A 26,949-nucleotide genomic window follows, 5' to 3' on the forward strand; every position below is an offset into this window, starting at 1 on the left:
CCCGGTTTACCTACAAGGCCTGGCAAAAGACTCAGCACACAGTAGGAAATCAATACATGCTAATTCCCTTTCACCTAGCCATTTCTCCTCAAGATGCCAGACCCTGGTGCACTGCTCTCTCACTGAGTCCCCTCCTAGTGCCAGGACACTCTGCCAGCCACTCCTTTCCCCTGCCTGCTGACGGGCCAGGTGCTCCCTCCCTCTTCCCTCCTCCCTCCCCTGGGCCCTGCTCCCTGCCCTCCTGGGCAGCCAGGGCAGCAAGGACGGCACCAAGGGAGCTACCCCATGGACAGGGCCCCACAGAGACAGCACCGAACTTCTCGGGGTAAGAGACCCCAAAGTTCTGCGGGCAGGTGGAAGGGACCATCAGGAGGCTCAGAGCAGAGGAGGCATGGGAAGAGACTAGGAAAGAATTGGGGAAGAGAGTCGCATTGGCAGAGGAGAGCAGAAAGGTGGGATAGGACAAATCTTCATATCAAAGGAAGGAAAACAGGAAGAAGGGTTCAGGTTCCGGCAGGAGGAGACTTGGGAAGACAGAGAAGGCGAGAAGGAAGAGCCAGGTTGGAGTGGGGTCAGGAGGGAAGAGCTGTGTTAGGGAGGCTAGATTCAGAGGAAAGATGGGAATGAGGCTGGCTCCCAGGTATGAGCAGGCCCCTCCCTGTCACAGGACCCTGAGCAGTACTGACTCAGGGGGCAGCCGGCTCCAGTGAAGTACTCTGTCTGCTGTGGGGGGCGGGGGGGGCAGGGCAGGTGCGGAGGGGAGGAGGGTGAGGTACGATTTCCAGCTGCTCCAGCCCGGCAGCCCCACACTTTCCTCCCAACCTGTTCGGGAGTTTTATCTCTGCAGAGTGTGAGGCACCTGTGGAGCACAGGAGGAAGGAACCCTACCATGCTTATCAGCTGGCAGTCTAGGGAGAGTGAGTGACAGCTTCCAGCTTCCAGGGCCACCTAGAGGAAGGTCCCTGGGGCCAACACAGGGAGTGCCCCCATGCCCCCTCCCCTTCCCCATACAGGACTGCCTGGAAATGCAAAGCCAGAGGCTTGACAGGGGTGCAGACCTTCCCCTCCCCCACCCCAGGGAGCCTGGCTGCAGGGGGCACCTCCTGGCAGAGAGTCAGTCTTGGTCCACAGAAGGCAAAAAGTAACACCTGAGTCAAAGGTTAGGGGCATTACAGGCAGGGCTAATGGGCTTTCTGGGACAAAAGACTGGCCGTGGGCACTGTGTGGATATAGGAAATGGGATGAAGGTCTGGCAATATTTTTTTAAAAGCCTCTTTTGCCAAGGACTCCCTTTCTAGGTGTTTCCCAAATAATGACTGCATGCATGAATGAACCTGTAACTCTGCAGTAGCCAAGGCTTACCCCCCCCCATCAGCTGTTCCCTGTTTGTAGAAACAGCATTTCTACAAACCTCTATGAACCACCCTGGGTCTCCTACTGCCTGATTTCCACCCAGACCTGGCCGCAAAGAAGAACAGCCAGGAAAGGGGCTCTTTCCCCTGCTGGCTTGTAGACCAGTGAAGCCCAGAGGTGGCCGGAGAGAGCCTGTTCCTCTTCAACCACCCAGTCCCACACCTTGCAACTCCTTCATGTTGTCTAGCACAGCCAAGCAACCAAAAGATTGCATTCCCACAGGAATTTAAGTCTGGGTGCAGAATATTTGTGTACTTCAACTGTGCCAGATGCTAGAGGTTTCTGGGTGTCCCCAAAATAGCAAGCTGATCAAGACAGATAGTGGCTCTGCGTCAAGACGGCCTTACAATGAAGAAGGGCCCATGGCACACCTTGGGCAGCTGGCTCTTACGTCAAGTGCCAGGAAACAACGCACGTTGCTGACTGAATAAACCCCAAGGCAGGAGAGGGCATGGCGGCTGCTCCAGAGAAAGAGAGACGTCTGAGACAGAGCTAGATGAAGGGGTGGGAGGAAGGCAGAGTGGCATGGGGAAGTCCTGGAGGCTGAGAGGAGCTGGGCACTTTCAGGACCTGGAAAAGAGCCAGCGTGGCCAAAGGGCAAAGACATGGCACTGCTAAGGGGGCCCAGCTTCTCCTCAAAGGCCAGGCAGTACTAGGGGAAAAAATGGGGCAGGGTGGGATCCAGAAACTGGGGAAGCCCGTGGCTCACCGCCTTGTCAACTGCTGACTGACCCTTCCTTCTCTTCTCTTTACAGAACTTCTGGCTGCAAAGAAGACTCATACTTGTGAGTAGGGGTTTGAGCCAAGAAGGTGATACTGGGGCATGGTGAAACAGTTCAGAAGGCATGAGTGAGAGAAAGGCCCAGGTCTGAACAGAAGTGAAAGAGGCAGGCAAGACTACAAGACCCAAGAGACAAGGGCCAAAGGAAAAGACCTATGGGCCAAGATAGCAAGGAACAAAAAAAGAAGCCCAAAGAGTGTCAAGTAACAAGCAATGTAAAGAAAAGGGGAACCGTGAAAGAGAAGGGCAGTGCGCTGGACAGAGGCGCGGGTCGCTGGGCCAGGGCAGGGAGGAGGTTTAAGGTCGCCCCAGCCTCGGAACTCAGCAGCCACAATGGGAGGCCTAGGAGCGTGCCCAAGGCTTTGTGGTGGCAGAGCCAGGTTTGGTGTATTCATCTCTGTGGTTAACACATTCTGAGGTGTGAGCAAGCCTGGATCGAGACTCTGCAGAACTGGAGAGCAGGCTGCCTGGCCTCTGTAAGAGAGAATGGTTGGGGGCACTGTTTCTTGGGGGTCCTGAAATCCTGAGACTGAAGTCTATGAGCACGAGCCTGTCCAGAAGGGCACCCCAGTGGATACTGGCGAGTAAGCATCTTCACTAGGGCCATTTCAGCACCCCAAATCCAGCCACAGAGAGACAGGCTATTCCAACACCAAGGGCAGCCACTCCTCCAAATCCTGCCCAGCAACCTGGGAACACTCTAGAAAAGACTTACACAAGTGTGGTCATTACACAAGTGTGGTCGTTACACTAGTGTGGTGTCCTCATCAGAGGAGGGACCCTGCACACCTCCAGAACATGCTCTCTGTTTGTCCCCCAGTTCCTCCCACTGCCAAAGCCATCTGCAGCCTTGTGTTCCAGCATCCCTCCTCCCTGACCTAGGATGCTCCATCCTCCTGGGGGGTCAGGGCTGCTTGGCTCAGCATAATCCTGATCAGCTTCCTGAGCCACTCACTAGCCACAGGGCCCCACGGAAACGCTGAGCAGCGCCCTGGGAGGAAAGCGAGTGAGAATGACTAAGGCTAGCTGGGGGAGGGGATCGGGGACCACACGGGGGGGATGGGGAGCTTTTGGAGCAGTAGGAACTAGGAAAGGCCAAGCCAAGCCTCCAGCCCTGCCTTCTATCTTTGAGTCCCCACTATGAATGTCTCCATGAGGATCCAGGCTGTCCACCCTCACCAACCCAAAGCGCAGCTCCTAAGCCAGCAGAGAGAGGCTTGTATTAATTGAAGAGCTGGGGGTCCCAGCAAGATTGAAGCTCTCTCAAGGGGGTTGGTCCAGATGTTGAGATCCACTCCCCAACCCCAGGTCAAGAAAATAAAAATGATTCCCCCAATGAAATAACCTCAAAAAAAAGGGGGTCTAGGATGAGAAACTTAGGGGGCACACACAGACCAAGAGGGAGTCTAGCAACTAAGGGGTCAGAAGAAGAACCTTCAAGGCTGAGGTACCCCACAGAGCAGACTGGAAAATGAAGGGACCCATCAGTAACAAACCTCACACCAACAAAACCTACAGAGAAACTCAAGTGCCAGGAGCCTGGTCAGCCCGAGACATACTCAAAAGCAAACTTGAACCAGAAACACCCCCATGTTCCTCAGTGGACCTGAAGTCACTCTGCCTGACCACTCTACCATTCTCGACCTGCGTGGCCTTGAGCGGTCGATGTGTCCCCCCCTCACTTGTTTTTGAAATGGTAGCCATCACACAAAGTATGTTTGGGGATTGCATAATCCACCCAGAACTGAGTCAATTCCCCCCACTCTGAGTTAAGCATATTGTTAAGAGGATGAAGACGGTGGCACTCACTGTTTGAGTTCCAGTCTAGCAGTCTTGCTCCTAAAGGTCCAGTCTTGGGTATTTGCCTAATGGTACTGCCACTGTCATATCCTCAGCCCGTCATGTGGAGGTGGCGGGCGGGTATGCTGAGGGTCAGTAGTCTCCTGATTACACCGCACTGGGCATGGCTGTTGACAGTCCACAGGGTCTCAGTGCCACGTGACACTACCCAAGACAGATATTCTGTGACTTACCTCTGGGACATCCCTACCCCTGGTGTCACCTGGTGAAGAGGGCCTGGGGTAATCAGGAAGAGGGGATTTCGAGCCTGGCCTCAGCCCATGAGCTCCACGAAGCTCCCCAGCTAGAACTGCCCTGGCGAGTGGAAACAGCTTTTACCACCACTGTGGCTGTGGTTTTGGAATTTTCCAACGCCCCCTGTGATTGGCTGCCCCGCCCCTCACACCCTGTCCCAGACCCAGATTGGCCACGTGGGGTGCCTGTCATCATACACAGTGCACCTCTGGGGGCTAAGGGGCTGTCACTTGGCCACCTGTGTGGTGCAGAGCTTAAACCCCCCCTGCCCAGAAACACTGTGGAGAGCTTTGTTGAGATCTGCGGGCTGAGGCACCTCTGAGAGGGCTTCACCCCACCTCCACTGCCAGCTGTGTCTGTTCTGGTCTACTCTACTGAGGAGGACAGGGAGCCAAGACCGGCAAGCCTAGGCTCAGTCATGAGAAGTAAGTGAATGGGGCCACCTGGCCACAGGGAAGCCTGGGTCCTACTGAATAGGAGGAGGGTTGTCTTGGAAGCCGTGCCTCCTTGGCAGGGTGTGTCCCAGTCAAGGTCAGGATGTGGTTGGAGAGGTGGTTGGAGTCCCCAGGGAGTTTCTCTCCCTAGGCAGCTTCCTTGGCAGCAGTGGTAAATGAGCTATTGAGGAGTTCCTGCTGTAAGTTCTGGGAAGACTGAGCATGCCCAGAGTGTCTGGAGCCCCTTGATTTGCAAGAGAGACCAAGACCAAGGGAGGGAGTGCATCACCCAAGAGCTCCATGTCGGGGCCTGGGAGCTAGTGGGGGTTGGTAGTCATTGAGACTCAGCTTAATTCCTAGCTCTTCCTGGTGAAGAGTTTCTTTTTGTGCCTCCAAACACAGGCGCTGCTGTGCCCTGAAGCGGGAGTCACAGTAAACTGAGATCAGCAGGCAGTGGGGAGTCAGAAATCACCATCAGACCTCAAAAACGCCAATCTGCCTGACTGCCCCCCACACACACACACACTGGACATGAAGGCTAAGTTCAATTCAGCCAGGGAGTGCCCTGTGTGTGCTTGCGTGTGTTTGTATGCACTTGCATGTGCCTCCGGCTACAGTAGAGATGGAAGCAGAAAGCCCCTGGTCTCTCTCCCATCCCTGTTTGGAACCATGGGCTGACAGCTGCTGGGCAGATGTCTGGGGCCCATTTGTCTTCCAGCCGAGCAGTTTGGGCAATGAGACCACCCTCCACGTTCACGTAAGGGAAGCCAGAAGACCTCTCTCTCAGAGTCCAGGGTAAATGGGAAAAGGGAAGCCAGTGGCCTTGAGGCCATAACCTGAGGACTCAGGCAGCCCCAGCTTCAGCCTGGGGTCTTTCCACAAGCCACAGAAAGGAGGCCATTCTGGGTTCTGGAAAGACCCAGAGACTGAAAGTCTAGTGAGCAGGTTCCAGCACCAGGTCACCTGAGGCAAGCCACTGGGCTCTGGTCTCCAGCCACAAAACCAACTTCACAGTGAAGCCGAACGTAGAGAGTCTCCCAGTTCTAAGAGCCCAGGACCAAAGAGACCCCTTGTCCCCAAAAGAGGCACCCCAAGGGTAAAAGAGAATCTACCTCTCTCCATGATGTACAAGGAAAGCAGATCGAGTTGATATCACTACTTGCATGTGCAGGGTGAGACATTGGGGGCTGGAGCCTTGGTGAGACAGGAGGACTTGGAGAGGAGTCAAAAGTCCTAACAACGGAAGTAGGAGCTGCGGTTTCTTTCTGGCTTCTTCCCCTCAACTGCAAAAGCTGGCAGACCGGACCTCAAAGAGACAGCCCCAAAACACCAGATCGGCCCTGGGATGTCATGTTTCTGCATACTTCATGCCCAAGCAGGGGACAGAAGTCCCCAACAGTGGCTGAGAGAGACACTTGGGCAACTCTGCATTACACACACACACGGACACACACACACATGCACAATCACACAAATATACCTAAGCTTTCTGACCCTATAGAGTGCCAATTACCACCAGCTTGGGAAAGTCAGAGAAGACAGGCCTTGGGACCATCACACACCAAAGAGTAAGGTCAGAGAAACGAGGAGCAGAAGGAACCCAGGAAATGAGTGATGGATTAAAGATCAGGAAGGCTGATATTCAGGTGGAGGAATATCAGGATTGCCATAGAGTAAGATGTCCAGAGACCACTGGGCACAGGTTATAAGGTACAGACACGAGGGAGGTGGTAAAGAAACTGGAGGGTGTCTCATAACCAAACAGATCCACTGCCACCACCAGCAGCCAGGGGTGAGTAGCCCAGCTCCTTACCGTTAGGAGCTGGTCACTGTGGAGTGAGTAATCAGGAGGTCTAAGTGGGAGGCCACATGTATGTTACCTTCCTTGAATCCAGTCATGATAATGCAGAGCAGTGAGTCATAAAGAACTCCAAGTCCCCAACACGCGTGCATGGGTGCGTGCGTGTGTGCGTGCGTGTGTGTGTGTGTGTGTGTGTGGTGTGTGAATAACAGGTGCCACAAAGTGTGTGTGGTGGGCATAGGACAACATTTGGTAGTTGATTCCTTCCCCTAGAGTTCTGGGGATCGAACTCACGTCGTCAGACTTTTGTGGCTAGCGCTTTTACCCACTGAGCCATCTCAGGGCTCTGTTTGGTTTTATGTGTTTGTTTGCTTGTTTGTGACCAAGTCTCATAGCTCAGGTTGAACTCACCATACAGCTGAGGATGACCGTGAACTTCTGACCTGCCTACCTCTGTTTTCCAAGTGCTAGGATTATAGGAGTATACTGTGAGCCTTGCTCCATCTGGCCTTGCTCCTTCCTTGTACCGCTCCTGCACCCTTCTAGTTTCCTTTCTTCTCATTCCTAGCCCAAATCCCATCTGCCTCAGGCTCAAGACTGGAAAGAACTCCCATCTCCCCCATCACAATGAAAATGTGTATCAACTGTTGTCCCTACCTGGGGTTCACTCACTCCTCCCCTGCTCTGTGCTGCTGACTCAAAGCAACAGGGCCAGGGACTTTCCCCCAGCTGAGTGCTCTCTAAGGAAGACAGCCTGGGGTCTCACTCCTGTCCCCATGAATATTTCCTGAGGTCTAATTTCCACTCCTGCTAGTGTGACAACAAGGCCTCTTCCCTGAGACTTCAAGGCTCAAAGAACGGAGATCCAGAGATCTCTATTTGGGGGCAGAACAGTAATAAAGAGGGGTGTGGGTGCCCCAGCCAAGTGCTTCTGGGTCTGCTGGCCCCCCAGAGGCAGCAGAGGTGCCCAGGGGAAGAGCTACTGCCCAGGGGACAGGAGGAGATGCTGAGTACAGTTCCCAGTCCTCAGAGCTTCCTCCTGGTGATTCATCCCCTCCCCCATTCGTGGCTTGTTTTCTTTGAGTTCTTTTATTTCCCCTCCTTTCTCCTGTCCCAGACTGTGGGGGTGGCGGGGGCAGCAAGAAGGGGTTTCGAGTGGCTGGCTAGCTTTCATGGCTTTGCAAAAACCCGTCTCTCCCTCGCCCACCTGAGTCTTAGCGTCACTAGTTTTTCAGTTCTGGGATCAGGTATGTCAGTAAAAAATTCTCATGAGGGCTTGCCCGGCTGGGGGTATGCCCACCAGGTAGATCAGTGGTTCCTGGCCCTGTGGTGGCAACCACCACCTTGGTTTCCAGCAGAAACTAGAGGAACTGAGAGCTAAGAAAGGAGGGAGGCTGATGACAGGCTGCGGTACACAGGGGACCGCTGGCTGGAGCTGTGGTCTCGGTGGAGAGAGAGAAGGGGCCTAAGTGAAGAGAAGCATTTCTCTTTCTCACCCAGCCATTCATTCATTTCTGCAAAGAAAGGTCCAACAAGGGATAACCTGGTTCATAGCCTAAATGAGCTGTGGACTTCCAGAGGGCGCTGGGCCATGAGCTCTGTCCAGGTGCATAAGCTTTCTGACTTTGGCTCTAGAGAAGCAGATAAAGGGTACAGGAGCCAGCCAAGACCACTGATAAAAGTTGGGCCCAGGGAATGGTCTCATCCATCCATCCATCCATCCATCCATCCATCTATCCATCCATCCTCTATCTATCCTCTATCTATCTATCTATCTATCTATCTATCTATCTATCATCTATCTACCTCTCTATCTTTGTATCTATCTATCATCTATCTATCTCCCTCTCTATTTTTGTATCTATCTATCATCTATCTATCTACCTCTCTATCTTTATATCTATCTATCATCTATCTATCTACCTCTCTATCTTTGTATCTATCTATCTCTCATCTATCTATCTACCTCTCTATCTTTGTATCTATCTATCTATCTATCATCTATCTATCTACCTCTCTATTTTTGTACTAGGCATGAGTCCTTGCTCCTCACCTAACCCATTATCACCCTCATTTCACACTTGTTCACTTTGCAGCCAGTGACCTTGGTCCATCCCACTCTCCTGGTATACTTGGGCATCTCATCCTCCAAGCGGATACAGCTTAATGATTGAGGACTCTGTCTCCAGTTACCAAGACCCAACTGTAAACTCCTTGATTGCTCTTTGCCTATATAGGCTTGGTCTGGTCACTCGCTATTCCTTGGTTTTTTGAGCTGTAGATGGGGACACTATAGTAGACCCTGCTTTACAGAATTGTTGTGACCACTAAAAGTATACGTAAAGAATCCCAAGGACGGTGTGGTGGTTCAGCCACTAGAGAATCTTGCCGTGCGATCTTGGCAGCTGGAGTTCAGTCTCTAGAAGCCACGCGAAGGTGAAAGGAGAGAACCCACACCACAGAGCCGTCCTCTGACCGTCAGGTGTAAGTTGCAGCATGTGTGCCCACATGTATAGATAGCATGCACGCATGCAGCGTAGTAATCCATGAAGATGTTTTGAAAAGAAAGCTGAGTGTGATGGTTCGCATCTATAACCCCAGCACTCAGGAGGCTGTAAGGAGAATCCTGCATTTCAGGCCAGCCTGAGCACACAGTGAAACCCCGCCTAGACGGGAGAGGAGAGCAGTGAGACGGCCCAGTGGATAAAGGGTCTTGCTGGCAAGTCTGATAACCTGAGTTCAGCCCCCAGGCCCCACATGGCAGAAGGAAAGCACCAACCCCTATAAGCTGTCTTCTGACCTCCACACATTCATTGTGGCGTGTGACTCATGTGCATGCACAACCAATAAATAAATGTAATAATCATTTAAAAAGGGGGACTGGAGAGATGGCTCAGAGGTTAAGAGCACAGGCTGCTCTTCCAGAAGTTCTGAGTTCAATCCCCAGCACCCACATGGTGGCTGTAATTTGATCTGGTTCCCTCTTCTGGTATGCAGACCAAACACTGTATAAATGATAAATAAATAATTTTTAAAAAATAATAATAATAAAAAAAACAAGTCTGGGGAAATAGACCAGCTCATAAGTGCTTGTTTTACATGCATGAGACCTTGGATACTGTCCCCAGCACCACACACACACAAGCCTGGCATACGCTAAGAATTCTGATAGTGCTTATGTCTTTCGTTATTGTTCCTCCTTACTCAGTATCAATTGGACAACAGAAGAGAACAGAAGAGAGAACCATAGCATGCCTCTGCCTGAACCATTCCTTCCCTGCAACTGGGGCTTCTGGAGTGAGAACCCCCTGGGTTGCAGCCCCTCTCTGTTCCTACCACTTCCTCTCTGTGGCTAGGCACCTGGTCAGGACCCAGGGCCCAGCTCTGGATAAAGTCAGAAAGCACTATCAGTGAATCTTGCAGCTGTGAGCAGGGTGAGATTAGAGGAGGTGGGAGGCAGGGGTCCTTGCCTCTGCCTTGTTTCTCCTTGTAAGAGGGTCTAAGATGCTCCCTGGGGGGTGCTCCCAGGGCTGAAGCAGTCTAAAGGAGAGTCACCTTTGCTTTCCAGGGCTGCATCATAATTATGGTTCTCACATTACCTTAGTAGGGCAGACACAGGGAAAAACCTGGTGAACTGGCCTGTGTAAAGAATGGGTTTGGGAAGATCATCAAACTGACCTTGACCCCTTGGGAAGAACAGCCTGGCTGTTTAGCCTCCAGGGGGACTAAAATCTTGCTGTTCCAAGAATAGTTTGAAGGCAAAGAAGCAACCACCCAGCAGCTCGTTTAAGTACAGACTCTCCTGAGCCCCGCCTCGGGCTGCTTGAACAAAGACGCCCTTTTGTTTTGTATACCGGGCTATAACACTCAGAACATCACGAATACGAGGCTAGTTCACTACAGAGCTCCGTCTACAGCCCAGTCCCACATTTCAACAGAACCTCTAGGTTGCTCGGTCATCACTAGCCTGCACCAGCCATTTTCGCTTTTGTGAGAAAGGAGACCAGAGGGTTTTGTTGTCATTTTTGGAACAGGGTCCCAAACTGTACCCCAGACTGGCCTGAAAGGCATGGTAACCCTCCTGCCCCAGCTCTCTGACAGCTGAGGTTTCCCAACTTGAAGGTTTTCATTTGATAACCCTCAGGAGGAGGGTGCAATGAGAAGCAGCCGGTAAGACACAGAAAGCCTAAGAAAACAGCTAAGCCGTGTTTGGTTGCGGTGGGAGCCATGGTACAGGAGCTGGCCTGTAGGTTCCTGACCTTTGATTGGCTCCAGTTCCTGGCACCACTGGGCCCTGAGATGGTAAGTTCCTGGCAGACTAGACTCCCAGGCAACAATTTGAGTAATCTTGTGATTACTCAGCTCCCCCTCCCCAAACTGGGTTCCCATGGCTTGCTGTTCAGGGACTGGCTTAGTTGTGGAAGGTGTTTCTCAGCTCCTCCCACCAGCTCCCTACCAGCCCTTCCCCTCCTTCCTTCCCCAGATCATCTCTCTCTCTCTCTCTCTCTCTCTCTCTCTCTCTCTCTCTCTCTCTCTCTCTCACACACACACACACACACACACACACACACACACACCACGAACACACAATGCTGGTACTTTTTTTGATATTTAATTGTTTAGGGTGGATGGTACTGAAAGGAGGGAGTGTAGAGGAAGGAGTACTAGAGAAAGCCCAGAAGCCTGGTCATGTGGAGGGTCTGGCACAGGGCTAGGATACAACAGGGGTTTCCCTCTCTTTCTGTTGTCTCTCCACTGCTATAACTGACTATTTTCCCCCAGTCTTGAACCTCGCAGTCCTTCTAGCTCTTTTGGCTAGAGGGTCTCACACAGAGAGCTCTGACTCTGTGTGCTTGTCTCATTGTGGACCACTGCCTTGAGGAAGACAGAAGAGGGGATAGACTAGTAGCTGGGGTCCACACTCCCACAGCCCCCAAATCTCCTTTGACCATCCAAATCTCTGAAGACAGGCAGGGTCTTAGTCACACTGTGGTAAATAAGGCTCCTGGGCTAGGACCAACAGTGGGTCAGGTATGGGACAGGGAGGTGTGACTGGGGTCATCCATGCGGTCAGTGCACACACGCACACGGATGTGGCTCTTGGAGAAGGGAAGAGGTAGGGAGGACTGTGGTTGCCTGCTGGGCCAGGGCCTGAGTTCCCACTGTGGCTTGGCCTAATCTCCCTACCACTTGCTTTTCTAGGTGACCTATGTTGGTTTCCCCTCCTCTCTGGTCTTAGGGCCACTAAAGAAAGACATACCACACTACATAGAGGAGAAGGTGTTGGGCGGGAGCAAAGCCTGTGGGCCAGAGTGCTTCGGCCAGCCTGCCATGCCCATGGGCTTGCTTTATATCAGACAGCAATAACCAGCAAGCGTTCTGCCCCTCCATGGTGCCCCCTAGAACTGTACGACCTACATGACAGGCAATGTCACTTTCGCCCTCACTTGCTGCCAAGGGAACCGAGTCTGAGAGTGTTATTAGTGACTGGAAGAGTGTGTGCCCCCACACTTTCCACCCCTCTTCCAGGCACCCAGGTTCCCTCCTGCTCTCTCTTTCCCCCCAAGCATTAAAACCAGCTTGTAACTTACAGGAAACAATCTGAAAAGTGTGCTTTGCCGTCTGGTGGCCGCAGCTCACTGTGCAGTTGGCGGGTGGCAAGTGTGTCTGGGGGTGGGACAAAGAACTGAGTCAGATACTCGTGTGGCCCTTTCAGCTGCTTAATCTGACCCAGCTCTCGGCTGTTTTGAGAAGATCATGGTTTAAGGATGATGGAATATTTTGGGAAGTGGTGGGCACATCACGGTCTACCTCCTTCTCTTGCATCAGCAGGCCTATGTGTGGTCTTGTTTTTTGAAACGAGTCTTGCATAGTCCAGGCTACCCTGGAACTCACTATGTATCCAAGGATAATTTAGAGCTCCTAATCCTCTGGGCCTCCATCTCTTAAGTGCTGGAATTACAGGGATGTGCAACCCCACCTGGTTAGCAGGCTCACACGTGATCAGGCACCAGGCCCAGGCTGTGAGTTCACATAGGGGTGAATTTGTTCCCTGTAAGGTCCTCCCTCTGTCCATAGAGTGGGAGACATGTCACAGATGAGAAAGGGCTTTACTGTAGACCATTTTTCTGGCCTGCTCCAGCGCTAGCCTCTCCATTTGGGGAAAACCAGAGATCACCAACCCACCCACCCACTGAGTTCTTAGCTTCTGGAAATATCTGGAATGGCTGGGGCTCCAAGCTTCACCCAATTGCTGTCCCTTCTCTCCCCACCCCCCCCCAAAAGTTGCAGATTGAATGTGGGCTTCATATATGGCTATACCACAGAGTTAAGTCCCCAGCCTTTCTAGCTCTTTGGTTTGGTTTGGTCTGTTTTTGTTTGCTTGTTTTTCCAGAATGGGTTTTTCTGTGTAACAGCCCTGGACGTCCTGGAACTCCCTTTGTAGACCAAGCTGGCCTTGAACTCACAAAGATCCCCTTGCCTCTGCCTCCCAAATGCTGATATTAAAGGTGTGCGCCACCACACTGGAAGATGGCCTCTTGATGTCCTTTAAAATGCTGCAGAAAACTGTAGGCACTGGCAGTGACAGGACAAGGAAATCAGCCTGGGAGGAGCAGCCACACAGAGGGTGACCAACAGAGCTTAGAATGAGTTCAGTGGGAGGGAAAACTTGGCTTTTTGGTTTGGGTTGGGTTTTGGGTTTTGTTTGTTTTTGGTTTTTCAAAACAGGGTTTCTCTCGCGCGCCCTCTCTCTCGCTCTCTCTCTCTCTCCTGATTTTTCAAAACAGTGTTTCTCTGTGTAGTCTTGGCTGTCCTGGAACTAGCTCTGTAGACCAGGTTGGCCTCAAACTCAAAAGATCTGGTTTCTTCTGCCTCCCAAATGCCAGTGTGCACCAAACTTGGGTTTTGGTGTCCAGTAAGCAACATCTGCCTAACAAATGTGCGCATGTGCACTGGTACAGAGTGTTTGGATCTACAGGTCACGTACACTTTCCTTTCCTTTCTTTTCTTTTTTTCTTTATTTCTTTTTTTCTTGAGATAAGGTCTCACTATGTAGCCAAGGCTAGCCTGGATCTTGATATGTAGACCAGGCTGGCCTTGAACTTATAAAGATCCCCCTGCCTCTGCCTCCTTAGTGCTGGAATCTAAGGCGTGTGCCATCACGACTAACAAGCCACATATGCTTTTCATCTGTGTACACACGCACACACACAAGTGTGCCTTCAAACATGTCAACACATGTGAACAGTTCAGGAGGGTGGGATTGTAGACATGCCACTCCCTGAGCAAACTAGTTGTTCATCTGTGAAGGGAACGAGTGGATGAGGTGCTTTTAATCTCAGCCAGTTTTAACAGTCATGGTCTGTGCTCACACAGATGGACACAGATGCATTCCTTCATCCTCTTACATGCTTATATACCAAATACTACTTCATGTTGGTTCTGGAGCCAACAGCCTGGAAACCTTATTTGGGCTCTTGGACAATCAGCAAAGCTGGGTTGAGCTTCTCCAGGCTCCATTCCTGCTTCTTCCTAGTCTCTCTGTACCCCCACTGCATTGATCCCTCTCAGTTCCTGTCCCTGTGTGACCTTCCCTCTCTTCCAAGAGTGACTGACATCTCTGTCTAGTGCCCAGTGACTTGGTGTACCTCATCTTCCTGCCATGCCCCATCCTCTGTTCATGGGAGTCAAACCTCAGAAGAGGGAGTGGGCACAAAGGAAGCCCCTTGGGCGGGAAGCAGGTGTTACAAAGCTGTAAGGACTTCTCTGGCTCTCTACAGGATGGGGGTGGGGGACACTGGGGATATTCAACTTGAAGGGATAAGCAGGTGGCCTCTTTGCAGCTGCTTACCGCCTCAGTAAAAGCTGATACAACTCCCAGATGCTTTGTGAACAAAACCCAACCTCCTTAGACCCTTTGCTGAGAAGCATTTAGCACTTTGCTTCCCCTTCTCTAATGTAAGAGGGCATGGTGGAGCTCCCTGGAGAAATGGGGAAGCACCAGACACCTGCGTCAGCACCCCAGGCTCATGGTAGTGGAATCCAGAAAAATATCCCAGGCTAACATCTCTCTCCCTCTCTCCCAGCACAAATTGAAGTAATACCTTGCAAGATCTGTGGGGATAAGTCATCTGGGATCCACTATGGGGTCATCACCTGTGAGGGGTGCAAGGTGAGTTGCAGGCAGCGGTCTGCAGATGCACACTTGGTGAGGGTCCTGAACATGAGGAAGCAGGAGGACCTTGTCTTGGTGTGGGAAAGTGACCACAGCGTCAATCACAACTCTACAATCGGGGTTGTGGGGACTTTGGTGGGTTTCTAGATGTGGAAACTCCTGAGACCGGCGCACAGGAGTTAGCGGTCCCAGGACCACCTTGACCTTGACCTGGATGGGATAAGCAACCTCTGTTCCCCAGGGCTTCTTTCGCCGCAGCCAGCAGTGCAATGTGGCCTACTCCTGCACCCGTCAGCAGAACTGCCCTATTGACCGCACCAGCCGCAACCGATGCCAACACTGCCGCCTGCAGAAGTGCCTGGCTCTGGGCATGTCCCGAGATGGTGAGGATGCGGGGGGGGGGGGGGGGGGGGGCAGGCCCCAAGAGTCCCTGCACTCTCCAGAGGCATCCTGGCTCTTGTCAGACAGAATTGGCTTGCGAAAACACCCTGCCTGGGACCTCTCACTGTTCTTCCACCCTTAGCCCTTTGTCCCATCTTTTTGAGCATCCTTGAGGCTCTTCAGAGTCTCAGCTCCAGGCTCTGTGCCAGAAACCCTTTACCAGTGGCCTATCACTCGCGTCTCTTCTTCCTCTAATGAATTCTCTTCGTTCTGCCTTCTCCTAGCCTAGTTCCCATCCACTTTCCACGTTGTCGTCTCTTGCCCTGTCACCTGAGTTTAGCTCCAGCTCCCTCTCGAACCCTGTGACTGAGAACACCATCAGAGTTAGCCTGAGAATGACCCAGAAGGTGGGGGTGGAGTGTGGTGTTCCTAGGGTCTTATCCACCCTCCTCACCCACCATCCTCACCGCAGAAGGAGCCCTGGGTGGAGGGGCGGTGGCATGAGGTGAGGAGGAGCTAGAAGGAGCCTGTCAGCACTTTTCAGTGCTCAAAATAACAAAGCGAAAGGAAACATGCAGAGGTGCAGGGGGCAGGGGGCAGGCGGGGCCAAGGGCTGTGCCCCCACACCTGGGAGGGGTTGGGGGAGCGAAAAGGCAGGAAAGAGAGAGAGAAGAGGATGTTCAGAAGAAGCCGCGGAGCCTGGGTTGGGCTGTGGTGAGTATCTAGGTCACCAGGGAGCCTGCAGGCCTGACCACAGGGAGACCTGTGTTCGCAGCCCTTCTCTTCCTCCAGCCCTCCCAGAAAGGCACGCTGACCCCAATACAGCCTGAGGCCCCCTATTCAACCCCCACCTCGGCCCCAGTCTCCAGAGACCAGAATCCCAAGCCCAAGCTCATTGCTTGGTTTCTGTCACTATTAGCATTTAGTTTAGGGCTCAAATGATTTTCCTAGGGAAATGGAAATGCCAGTAGGGCAGATCCTAACTGGAACAGAACCAGTCGTGGGAGGAGCTGGAGCCTAAGCTCCCAAAGAGAAAGTTCACAGACGAGCGGGAGAAATCTGACTTAGGGTCCAATTTGTGTGCCTGTTGACCCTGCCCTGTACTGTGTTCCCCTGCCTGCCACCTGTACTGATTCTGAACCTTCTTCAGCTGTTAAGTTCGGCCGAATGTCCAAGAAGCAGAGGGACAGTCTCCATGCAGAAGTGCAGAAACAGCTGCAGCAGCGGCAGCAGCAACAGCAGCAACAGGAACAAGTGGCCAAGACTCCTCCAGCAGAAGGCCATGGAGCAGATACCCTTACATATACTTTGGGGCTCCCAGATGGACAGCTACCACTGGGTGCCTCACCTGACCTGCCTGAGGCCTCTGCTTGTCCCCCTGGTCTCCTGAGAGCCTCAGGCTCTGGGCCCCCATATTCCAACAACTTGGCCAAAACAGAGGTCCAAGGAGCCTCCTGCCACCTTGAGTATAGCCCAGAGCAAGGCAAAGCTGAAGGCAGAAACAGCGTCTACAGCACAGACAGCCAGCTTACTTCTGGAAGACGTGGACTTCATTTTGAGGGAGCCAGGCATCCTGAGCTTGGGGAACCAGAAAAGGGTCCAGACAGCCACTGCAGTCCCAGTTTCTGCAGCGCCCCAGAGGCACCGTACGCCTCTCTGACAGACATAGGTGAGCATCGGGGAAGGGAAATGGATGGTGAAGATGAGGGCAGAACTTCCTCCAGCGCCCTTGTAACCAAACATTAGTCCTAAGGAACCGGGGCATTCTGGACCAAGAGTCAAGGGAGGAGCTAGAGCAGGTGGACCAGGGAGAGCCTCTTCGTGAGAGTCGGGGTGGGAACTGGCTGAGATCTAGCCGTGCCTTCCTCTTCCGGACCCCAGAGTACCTGGTACAGAATGTCTGCAAGTCCTACCGAGAGACATGCCAGCTGCGGCTGGAGGACCTGCTACGGCAACGCACCAACCTCTTCTCCAGGGAGGAGGTGACCAGCTACCAGAGGAAGGTGAGGGCAGGAGACACGAGGGAAGGGAGGGCACCACCCCCACCACCACTGGGAGAGCCCAGAGATGGCTACTTGCACAGGTATGGAAGCAGTAGGGTATCACAGACAGGCTGGCCCACAGGTGTGTCCTCTATTCCCTAGCAGCTAAATGAGAGGGTTTCCCTAGCTCCTGACTATGAAAAATTTACCCAGCTAGCAACCTGCCTCCTCTTCCATCCGGACCTTGCCACATTGCCTTTCGTGCTCCACCAGCAACTGACACTAATAAGTACCTAAGGGCCATTTATTGAATAGCCTTCCTTCTAGTCAGTGTAACAGAAGCTTTGATGAAGTACGTCCAACCTGTAGCTGTGAGCTGCATGTGTCTAAAGATAATGATTAATGTGGCCCAATGCACAATCATGAGGGGTTTTTGTTTGCTTGCTTTTTTTTTTTTCTGAGTCAAGATTTTTCTGAGTAGCCCTGGCTTCCTGGAACTCACTTTGTAGACCAGGCTGGTCTTGAACTCCACCTGCCTCTACCTCCCGAGTGCTGGGACTAAAGGTGTGTGCCATACCTGGCTTTAAAAAACATGAGATTTTTAAAAACTTGATTCCCAGGTGTGAACTTTGTAGCTAGCCACATCGTATCGCCGTGTCAAAGGTTAGACATACCTGGGAGATCATCCTCAGCCCTTCTGTCAGCTGGCCTCTGAGAATAGCGTTTACACTAAGGTAGAGGCACTCAGGGTCACAAAGTGATAAAACCAGTCAAGCTCAAATCCGAGGGCTCTCCGGTATCTGCTGTCCCTTCTGTGCCACACTGACAACACCAGGTCACCTACTCTGTCCCTGCAGTCCATGTGGGAGATGTGGGAGCGTTGTGCCCACCACCTCACTGAGGCCATTCAGTATGTGGTGGAGTTTGCCAAGCGGCTCTCGGGCTTCATGGAGCTCTGCCAGAATGACCAGATCATACTACTGAAAGCAGGTGCTCTGGGATGGGCGGGCCCAGGGATGGGCGGGCCCAGGGATGGGCGGGCCCAGGGATGGGCGGGCCCAGGGATGGGCGGGCCCAGGGATGGGCGGGCCCAGGGATGGGCGGGCCCAGGGATGGGCGGGCCCAGGGATGGGCGGGCCCAGGGATGGGCGGGCCCAGGGATGGGCGGGCCCAGGGATGGGCGGGCCCAGGGATGGGCGGGCCCAGGGATGGGCGGGCCCAGGGATGGGCGGGCCCAGGGATGGGCGGGCCCAGGGATGGGCGGGCCCAGGGATGGGCGGGCCCAGGGATGGGCGGGCCCAGGGATGGGGGTAGAGTATGGGCTGGGGATGGAAGCAGGATGACCTTGGGAGATGAAGCCAGGGGTGGCCTAAAAAAAAAAAAAAAAAAAAAAAAAACAGGATACTGGGGGAGTCAGTTCCTGGCTTTCCTGGCTTTGCGTGACTCTGCCCTCCCAACCCCCGCCCCTTTACCAGGAGCGATGGAAGTCGTGCTCGTGAGGATGTGCCGGGCCTACAACGCTGACAACCACACAGTCTTCTTTGAAGGCAAATATGGCGGCGTGGAGCTGTTCCGAGCCTTGGGTGAGGGCCAGGGGGAAATGAGAAGTTCCTGACGCCAGTCCTCTCTAAAGCCCCTCTACAGAGCTGAGGCTCCCTCTGCTCTAAATGCCCAAAGGGTGGTGCCCTTGAGAACCAGCTTCCCCGCTTACTCTCTCCATCTCCACCCCGACAGGCTGCAGCGAGCTCATCAGTTCCATATTCGACTTTTCCCACTTCCTCAGTGCCTTGCGTTTCTCTGAGGATGAGATCGCCCTCTACACGGCCCTGGTTCTCATCAATGCCAGTGAGTGTGGCTGGGCCCGGGGAAGGGCACTCTGGTGGCTAGGACACAGCAGTGAGTGGAGAGCCTAGGCCTTCGGGTGTGGCTAAATCTGGGAGATTGCCTGACGTAGCATGAGCACTGCCCAATGCTTCTGTAAAATAAAACAGATGAAAGCATCCAGAGGAACCGTAAGGCGCGACAAGGACCACATGTAACGGGGCAGTAGGAGCATGGAGAAGGGAGGCTGGGCAGAAGTGAGCCGCTTCCCTAGGAGACTAACCGACTGGTCAGTGTGTGGCAGCGACTCCTTGGCAGCATTGTGATCACCTGGGGAGCTTTAAGAACTGATTGCATGCCTGGGTCCCACTTCCAGATTCTGATGTAACTCGTCCGGGCTGCACCTGGAATTTTAACAGTCACCTCCTGATTGAGAATGACTGCTTGCTGTGGGCTCATTTTGAGACAGACTGCCTGCCTGGTGTTAGGGCTCTGGGTATCCACTCCATGGGACTAGAGTGTCTGGCCTAAGGCAGCTGAACCCTGAATATCCAGAAAACCTAGGAAAGTGGGCCTGCCGCTCTGTGCTTGTTAACTAGCCGTACAAGTCCTCCAGTTCTGCTAACCTAACATGGCCTCAAACCGGAAGCAAGACTTTATAGATGACTTCAGGGTATTTGAGCAAAGCAAAGCCAGAGGTCTCTTAAGAGTTGAAAGAGAGCCACAGATGACTTTAGAGGCCTTGGTGGCCACCTGGACAACTTCAGGAGGTCAGTTGAGCCACTCTCGTAGGAATGGGAAAGCTCCCTTCCAACATTTTACCTCCATGACAGAAACCTAGTGCCTGACATTGAGCAGGTGAAAGAACAGGTTACCAGGGAAGAGGTAGCTTGGAGTTGGAAGACTAACAGTCCCCACCCATTTCATCACTACAGATTCCCTAGTAGTTAACTAGACAGGCCCAGCGTCCCATCTCTGCTGCTATCAAACCAACACCACACACACAAGCACGCACACACATGCACGCACTCAGCTGGGAGGGCCTCTCCAAAAAGATATGTGACACCATTTTGCTGGGCAGGACTGTGTGTGATGTTTCTGTTTCACTCTGGTCCCATCCCTTCCTTCAGACCGGCCTGGGCTCCAAGAGAAAAGGAGAGTGGAGCATCTGCAATACAGTCTGGAGCTGGCCTTCCATCATCATCTCTGCAAGACCCATCGCCAAGGCCTCCTAGCCAAGGTAGGAAAGGTCCCTAGGAGAGAAGAGACCAGACCCAGTGCCAGTTCTGTGCCCTCGGGGCCAGGGTCTTCAGGAGCAGAGGAGGGAGTGCCAAGGTGCTGTGTTACCACAGAGTTTGCAATAGCAGCGGGACTGTGGGAACAACTGGTTCCAGGTGCAAAGAGGCGGAAAGTTAGCGTGGAGTTGTGAGAGACCTCCAGGGAACAATTGGGTTTAATATAGCCCACATTTCCTCAGCACCTGCTCACACAGAGCAATGTGGAAAGATACAGAGATGCCGCCTAAGGTATTTCAGTCGGGTATAAAGAGATGCCATGGCTTCTGAAATAACTCTAATATGAAGTAGAATGCGTGGTATTTCATAATGAGATTTAAAAGTGCTTTTGATGATAAGTCTCTTACCCTTAAGGCAACCCAGTTATAAATAGGCAGGTGTTAAAATCATCCTGTAACAATAAAGTGATTTCAGTGGCTTATATTAATTGATAACATGAATCTTAATCGCAGTGCTCTTTCGACGATATCCCTGGAGCCCCTAATTCAATATTATAAAAACTCTTGAAAGCACAGCATTGGTGGCATGTGCCTGTAAAGCAGCAGCACTCATGAGGACAAAGGAAGCAATTCAAGGTCATCCTCAGTTATAAAGAGTTTGAGGCCCACCTGGACTACATGAAACTCCCCTCTAAAAATGGGAGAACTTCTGGAAAAAATTATAGTGTATATAGGAGTTTAAAACAATTTAAGAGACTGGTGAGATGGCCCGATGGATAAAGATACTTGCCCGAAAGCCTATGATGGCCTGAGTTTGATCCCTGGGACCCACATGATGAAAACGAAATTCTTAACGCCTGCAAGTTGATCTCTGACTCCCCCCCCATACACACACACACACACAAATGAATAATGTAAAACTTCTCCACAACTTGAGGGTAAAGCGAGTAGAACCTAAGTATTACCTTAAAAAGGCGAATCAAGCATGCAAGATACAGGTTTGAACAAACATCCATGAGGACAGAGCAGGGATCCAGGCTTAGGAAAGGAGATGAATGGAACTCTAAGGAGGTCAAATAGTATGTAGAGGGAGGATGGGTCATGGCATGTATTTCTGTGCGTGTGTGTGTGTGTGTTTGTGTGACCATGTGCACGTGGTGCCCATGCAGAAGAGGATGTATGTGTATGCCTGTAGAGGCCAGATAACCTTGGCTAGCATTCCTCGCTGGTGCCATCTATAGTTTTCATTCATTCATTCACTTATTCAGTTACTCATTTTGAGGCAGGGTCTCTCACTGGCCTGCTCTGTGGTTGACCTAGGACTGCTGAGAGGCCCCAGAGATCCGCTGTCTCTTTCTCTCCAATGTGGAGATTACAAGCATGAACTACCTTGCCCAGCTTTCTTCCCCCCCTTTTTTCTTTCTCTTTTCTTTTTTGTTTTTTTTTTTTAAAGATTTATTTATTTACTATGTGTACAGCATTCCTTCCATGTGTGCCCACAAGCCAGAAGGGGGCGCCAGGTCTCATTATAGATGGTTATGAGCCACCATGTGGTTGCTGGGAATTGAACTCAGGACCTCTGGAAGAGCAGTTAGTGCTCTTAACCACTGAGCCATCTCTCCAGCCCTGTTTTTTTGTTTTTGTGTTTGTTTGTTTGTTTGTTTGTTTGCTTGCCCTGGAACTTGCTTCATAGACCAGGCTGGCCTCGAACTCAAAGATCAGCCCTCCTCAGCCTCACCAGTACTGGGATTAAAGGAGTGTACCTCTACGCCCAGCTTTCGCCCGGTTTCCTTTCTGTGGGTTCTGGAAGCTTTCAGGTCCTCATGCTCGAAGGCCTGCACTTTATTGACTGAGCTGTCTCCCCAGCTCTCATGGTACTTTTCGGTAAATGTGAGGCCAGAAGCTGGGGTAGACTGGAGAGAACAGAAGGTAGGCCTGAAAACTGTGAGGAACAGGAACTGCGAAGACTCTCAGTGCCATAGGAAGAGTGAAGGTTTTGCTTTTAGGCAATGGGGAGCCCTGGTGACTAGAACCATGCAATGGGGAGCCCCCGTGATTAGAGCCATGCAATGGGGAGTCCCAACGACTAGAGCCATGCAATGGGGAGCCCCGACAACTAGAGCCATGCAATGGGGAGCCCCGGCAACTAGAGCCATGCAATGGGGAGCCCCGGCGACTAGAGCCATGCAATGGGGAGCCCCGACAACTAGAGCCATGCAATGGGGAGCCCCGACAACTAGAGCCATGCAATGGGGAGCCCCGGCAACTAGAGCCATGCTGTATTCAGATCTGTCATTAGGAAATTTACTTTGTAAAGGACCCACCTATGTAGTCATTCTCTTAGGCTCTTGTGGCACACATTCATGCTAGTACTGAGATACAGAAGTTATCCAAACAATCCTTCCCTAAGAAATGTAACCTCCAGTCTACAGCAAAATGGATTTAAAGAAGAGACTGGGCCTAGGAAAGCCATTGGAATGCAAATGTGGTTGAATCCACTTTGGTATGTTTTGTATTATTTTTTGAGACAGGGTCTCACGTAGCCAAGGTTGGTCTTGAACTAACGATCCTCCTACGTCCACATTCACAAGTGCTAAGATCACAGGCATGTACCACCACGCCCAGAAGGATCACTTTAAAAACACATCACACAGCTGGGCAGTGGTAGCACACACCTTTAATCCCAGCCCTCAGGAGGCAGAGGCAGGAGGATCTCGGTGAGTTTGAAGCCAGCCTGGTCTACAAGAGCTAACTCTAGGATAGGCTCCAAAGCTACAGAGAAACCCTGTCTTGAAAAACTAAAAAAAAAAAGAAAAGAAAAGCCAGGCAATGGTGGTGCACACCTTTAATCCCAGCACTTGGGAGGCAGAGGCAGGTGGATCTCTGTGAGTTCAAAGCCAGCCTGATCTACAAGAGCTAGTTCCAGAACAGGCACCAAAGCTACAGAGAAACCTTGTTTCGAAAAAAAATAAATAAATAAAAAAAAATAAAAAAAAAAACACAAACACACACATTCCAGCTATCAGCCACCTCTAGACTATTAAATCACTAACTCAACTTCCCACCCTACCTTTGTCTGCCATGTCAGAGTCACACAGCACTCACTCAGTATCCACGCTGGCCCCTTTAAGGAGGCAAGACCATCACCGGCCTCTTTTGTTCCCTACCCTCCTGTGGTTGCCAAAATTCAACTCTAGAGTCTGTGTTATGGTCAAAGGGACCATCACGTCACCCGTACTTTCTTCCTACCTGACTTTGTACCACTCCTTGGGCTCCCGTACTCTGACCACACTTTCTTTGCTAGTCCTTCAGCAGACCATGGCTGGTCCCATCTCTCAGGGCTGCTGTCTCCTGTAGGATTCCCTCTAAGTTTCCAAACGTTTTTCTTCAAGCCTTCATTCAGGAAAGGTTTTTCCCAACAGGAGAAGGACTCCATCCCTCATCCTGCTTCAGTACTAATAAATACAGCTGTATGCTGTAAATACAGGAATATGTTCTAAGAACACAGATAGCTTCACATTGTGGGGGACCACAGGATGAACTCACAAACACACACAGCTACACTGCCTCCACCCCTACGGAACCATTGCAGTTAGAGGTTCATAATTCCTCAAAAAGTTGTTAGGCAGCATATAGCTGTATTTAGGGATCCCTGGGTGCTGTATACAGCTAATAGAACTACAGTTTCTATTCACTGGTGTTACATTGGAGCTCCTGACAGTGCTCCATCTAAATTTGTCAAGTTTCTCAACAAATATCTTTTGAATGAATAAAAAATTATTGTAGTAACCCAGGCAAACTCAGAAGCACTAAAACACAAAAAGATAATAAATTCAAGATATGTGGGGGAGTCACCCTGCTGCTTTCCTCTGGCTGGCACTTTTCTAGGGAGCTAAGCAAGAAGGCAGATGGCAATAAAAAGGTGGTTTTAAGTCTCACTTGGTTGTGCTGGAAGTTGCATAGGAATGATGGTGTCTCGCTCTTTCTCCCTGCCTCTGTCCCAGGGGCTTCTGTGCCTTCCTTCGGGGGAAGACTGACTAGACTGATTTATGTTTGCTATGTTGGGTACCTGCTTCAGAACTCTGTTTAGTTCAAACAAGCAGTTGTCGGGCATTTGTGCCAGCATTGTTATAGGAACAGAAGAGACCTAGTGGGGAAAGACAGATGGACCTAAGTAAATGTGGAGCAGAAGGCAGACAAATTGATCCTTTTCCGCAGTGTGGCAAGTACTACACAGAAGGAAGCCTGAGGAAAAAGGGCTTTATCCCAGCAAGGGATGGGGGGGGGGCAGGGAGGCAGGGTGGTCTCAGAGGAGATAATACTTGAAGCAAAGGAGATTTAGGAAGGTATTCTAAATGAAGAAATAAGCCAGGTGGTGGTGGTGCACGCCTTTAATCCCAGCACTTGGGAGGCAGAGGCAGGCGGATCTCTGTGAGTTTGAGATCATCCTGGTCTACAAGAGCTAGTTCCAGGACAGGCTCCAAAGCTACAGAGAAACCCTGTCTCAAAAAACCAAAAAAAAAAAAAAAAAAAAAAAGGAAATAACATGAACCAAGGCAAAGAGCCTGTAAAGTCAGTTTGGGGGTAGGCAGAGTCATTTATGCCATCAGCCAAGCATGGCCTTGCTAAGACAGGCACGGTGCTGAGGGTGCAGATGTGACTTTCAAAACCTAATCCAGATGCACGTACATCTAACCAGTGGGACCAGCTGCTGGGGTGGAGGGAGCAGCAGGGAGGGGTATCCCAGTTCAACAACAGCAGGAAGGCATTTTTGCTCTGGCAAACCCTGACTCTCAATCCCTCCTAACCCATCTCCAGCTGCCACCCAAAGGGAAACTCCGGAGCCTGTGCAGCCAACACGTGGAGAAGCTGCAGCTCTTCCAGCGCCTCCACCCCATCGTAGTCCAAGCTGCCTTCCCTCCTCTCTACAAGGAGCTCTTCAGCGCTGACTTTGAGCCCCCGAGGGGCTAACCAAGCGACCCCAGGACAGACAACTGTCTGTTTCCTTCAGCTGATGGATGGCCCTGTCTCCCTGGACTCCGTTCCCGTTCCCTCAGCCTCCCCTTTCTCGCGCTCTATGGGGGGTGGTCTCCCTAGGAGTGAGCAAATGCTAAGCCTGCTTTTCTGCCCCCAGACTTGCCAGGCAGAAAAACAGTAGCAGGTGACGGTGAAAAGGCTTGTTATGTTTGATTTCCCATACTTCCACCCTGGCTTCCGGAAGGTGTGGGGTAGATGGGACATAAAGGCCTGTAGGATGACCAAGTCAAACAAACAGGGGGATAAATCCAGTTACCCAGGATGAAGAGAACTCAATTCTGAGCTTGAAAGCTAACACAGTCCTTTGAATACCTCATTGTACTTCCCCTTGGACTCCAGCTGGGGGAGATGGATCTAGCTCAGACTGGTGGCGGCAAGCAGCCAGAAAGACGTGTATATAACAAATATCCAGATCCTTGAGATTTTTCTGCCTTCCTCCTTCTTAGTCCAGTAAAGAAGTCATTCACCACCCTGCCCCTTTTCTGGGACCTGGATATGTAAAGAGTAATGATGGGGTAGAAACGAGGGGCCAGGATACCGGGTATGGAGAGAGGGGACAGTGGAAGCCAAGAGTATCATTGACAGAATTAGAATGCGAACCTCTGTGTGCACTTTGAAAGTCGGCTTTGTTAGCACACTCTAACCAGAGACACATCCACACACACAGATGGAACACAGAGCGACTCTGCCTGCAGTGATACACCTTTGTAGACACTTTTCCAATGGTACAGTCTCTCCCTTGAGGTCACAGCTCAGAGAGGCCGGGAGATGAGGGGTCTTAGGTCTACAGGATGTCAGCGCATACTTTCCCAGCTCCAGCTGTCTTCTGTCCCAATAGCTATCCCTAAGAGAAGCAGAAGACTGGACGCTGATCAGCCAGAGACACCCAAGGACCTGCCGGCACTGGGAGGATGCCCTCGCCCTCAGCCTCTATCCTGCTCTCTCTATGAGGAAAGAGGGCAATGCCGCCCCCGCTCTGTGCCTGTGGACCACTGACTCCAGCATGGGGGAATGACTAGGAACAGGGCAGGGACCTGTTTCTCTTCCGTAATCTTGCTCAGAACTTCTCTCGGCTTTGTAAAGCTGCGGACACTCTCCTACGAGGTGGAAGCAGCAGCAGAGAGGGAGGGAGATTTTTTTTTTCCTCTCAGGGAAGGGTTTAGCTAGATAAGCATAAAACCCTACTTGTGCATTCTTTATAAAATGATTTTAAAGGTTGGAATTTGTATGTGTGTTTGTGTGTGTGTGCACGCGTGCATGTGTGCACACTTGTGCAAAGGTGCAGGGCACGTGAGTTGGGTGGTGGGAGACCTAAATGCGACTACCCAGGATACACGCTCGCTTTGCAGTCTTGTTGCCGTGTCAAGTCAGTAATCTATCTGTTTTATAGGAATTTTAGCCCCCCAAGATTCTTCCCCAAACTAAGCAGTCCCTCGGGGAGACTTGGAAACTGATGCTCAGGTACCCAGCACTGGAGGAATGACAAACTAAGCTGCAGAAAGATATTCTGGACTGAGAACTTCCGACAAACGATACCCACAGGCCCGTTTAGATATAGAGATTGCACAGAATTGCCCTGCGTCTAAGAGACTAGAAGCTGTGGAAGCGGCGTCCTGGGAGCTCTCTAGCTCCCCAGGAGGAATCAGGATGTCAGAACTCTTTTCAAGCTTCCCAGGAAGTCTCAGTGGCAGACCCTGCCCCAGCCCCAGAGTCCCCTCTTCATCCCCCCCCCCCCCCCCCCGCCACCCCATTCCGTCATCCCGTAGTGGCGCTTGCTGCAGCCCTCCCTGGTCGC

The 26,949-nt window shown here is 51.7% G+C and overlaps 1 protein-coding gene across 2 annotated transcripts; it reads left to right on the plus strand.

Annotated features, from left to right (window-relative positions):
* Positions 1-252: 252 nt before the first annotated feature.
* Positions 253-26,280, plus strand: Rorc (RAR related orphan receptor C). 2 transcript variants are annotated; one of them, XM_057793462.1, is made up of 11 exons: positions 253-325; positions 2,169-2,198; positions 14,611-14,696; positions 14,941-15,082; positions 16,231-16,749; positions 16,962-17,083; positions 17,920-18,052; positions 18,538-18,645; positions 18,797-18,907; positions 20,014-20,123; positions 24,936-26,280. In XM_057793462.1, exons 1-11 carry the CDS (start codon positions 286-288, stop codon positions 25,086-25,088), a joined length of 1,554 nt encoding a protein of 517 aa, XP_057649445.1. In that variant the 5' UTR covers positions 253-285; the 3' UTR covers positions 25,089-26,280. The 2 variants fall into 2 exon arrangements, with proteins under 2 accessions (XP_057649445.1, XP_057649446.1); XM_057793463.1 differs by lacking the exons at positions 253-325; positions 2,169-2,198 and adding an exon at positions 4,661-4,713.
* The last annotated feature ends 669 nt before the right edge of the window (positions 26,281-26,949 follow it).

The sequence above is a fragment of the Chionomys nivalis genome, chromosome 18 (genome assembly GCF_950005125.1).
Source record: "Chionomys nivalis chromosome 18, mChiNiv1.1, whole genome shotgun sequence".
NCBI classification, from domain to species: domain Eukaryota; kingdom Metazoa; phylum Chordata; class Mammalia; order Rodentia; family Cricetidae; genus Chionomys; species Chionomys nivalis.

Excerpts from the sequence above, each read along its gene's own strand:
- Rorc (XM_057793462.1), top strand. The coding sequence starts at position 286 with ATGGACAGGGCCCCACAGAGACAGCACCGAACTTCTCGGG. Across the intron at positions 326-2,168 it reads ACAGCACCGAACTTCTCGGG|AACTTCTGGCTGCAAAGAAG; the intron begins GTAAGAGACCCC and ends TTCTCTTTACAG. Across the intron at positions 16,750-16,961 it reads CGCCTCTCTGACAGACATAG|AGTACCTGGTACAGAATGTC; the intron begins GTGAGCATCGGG and ends TCCGGACCCCAG.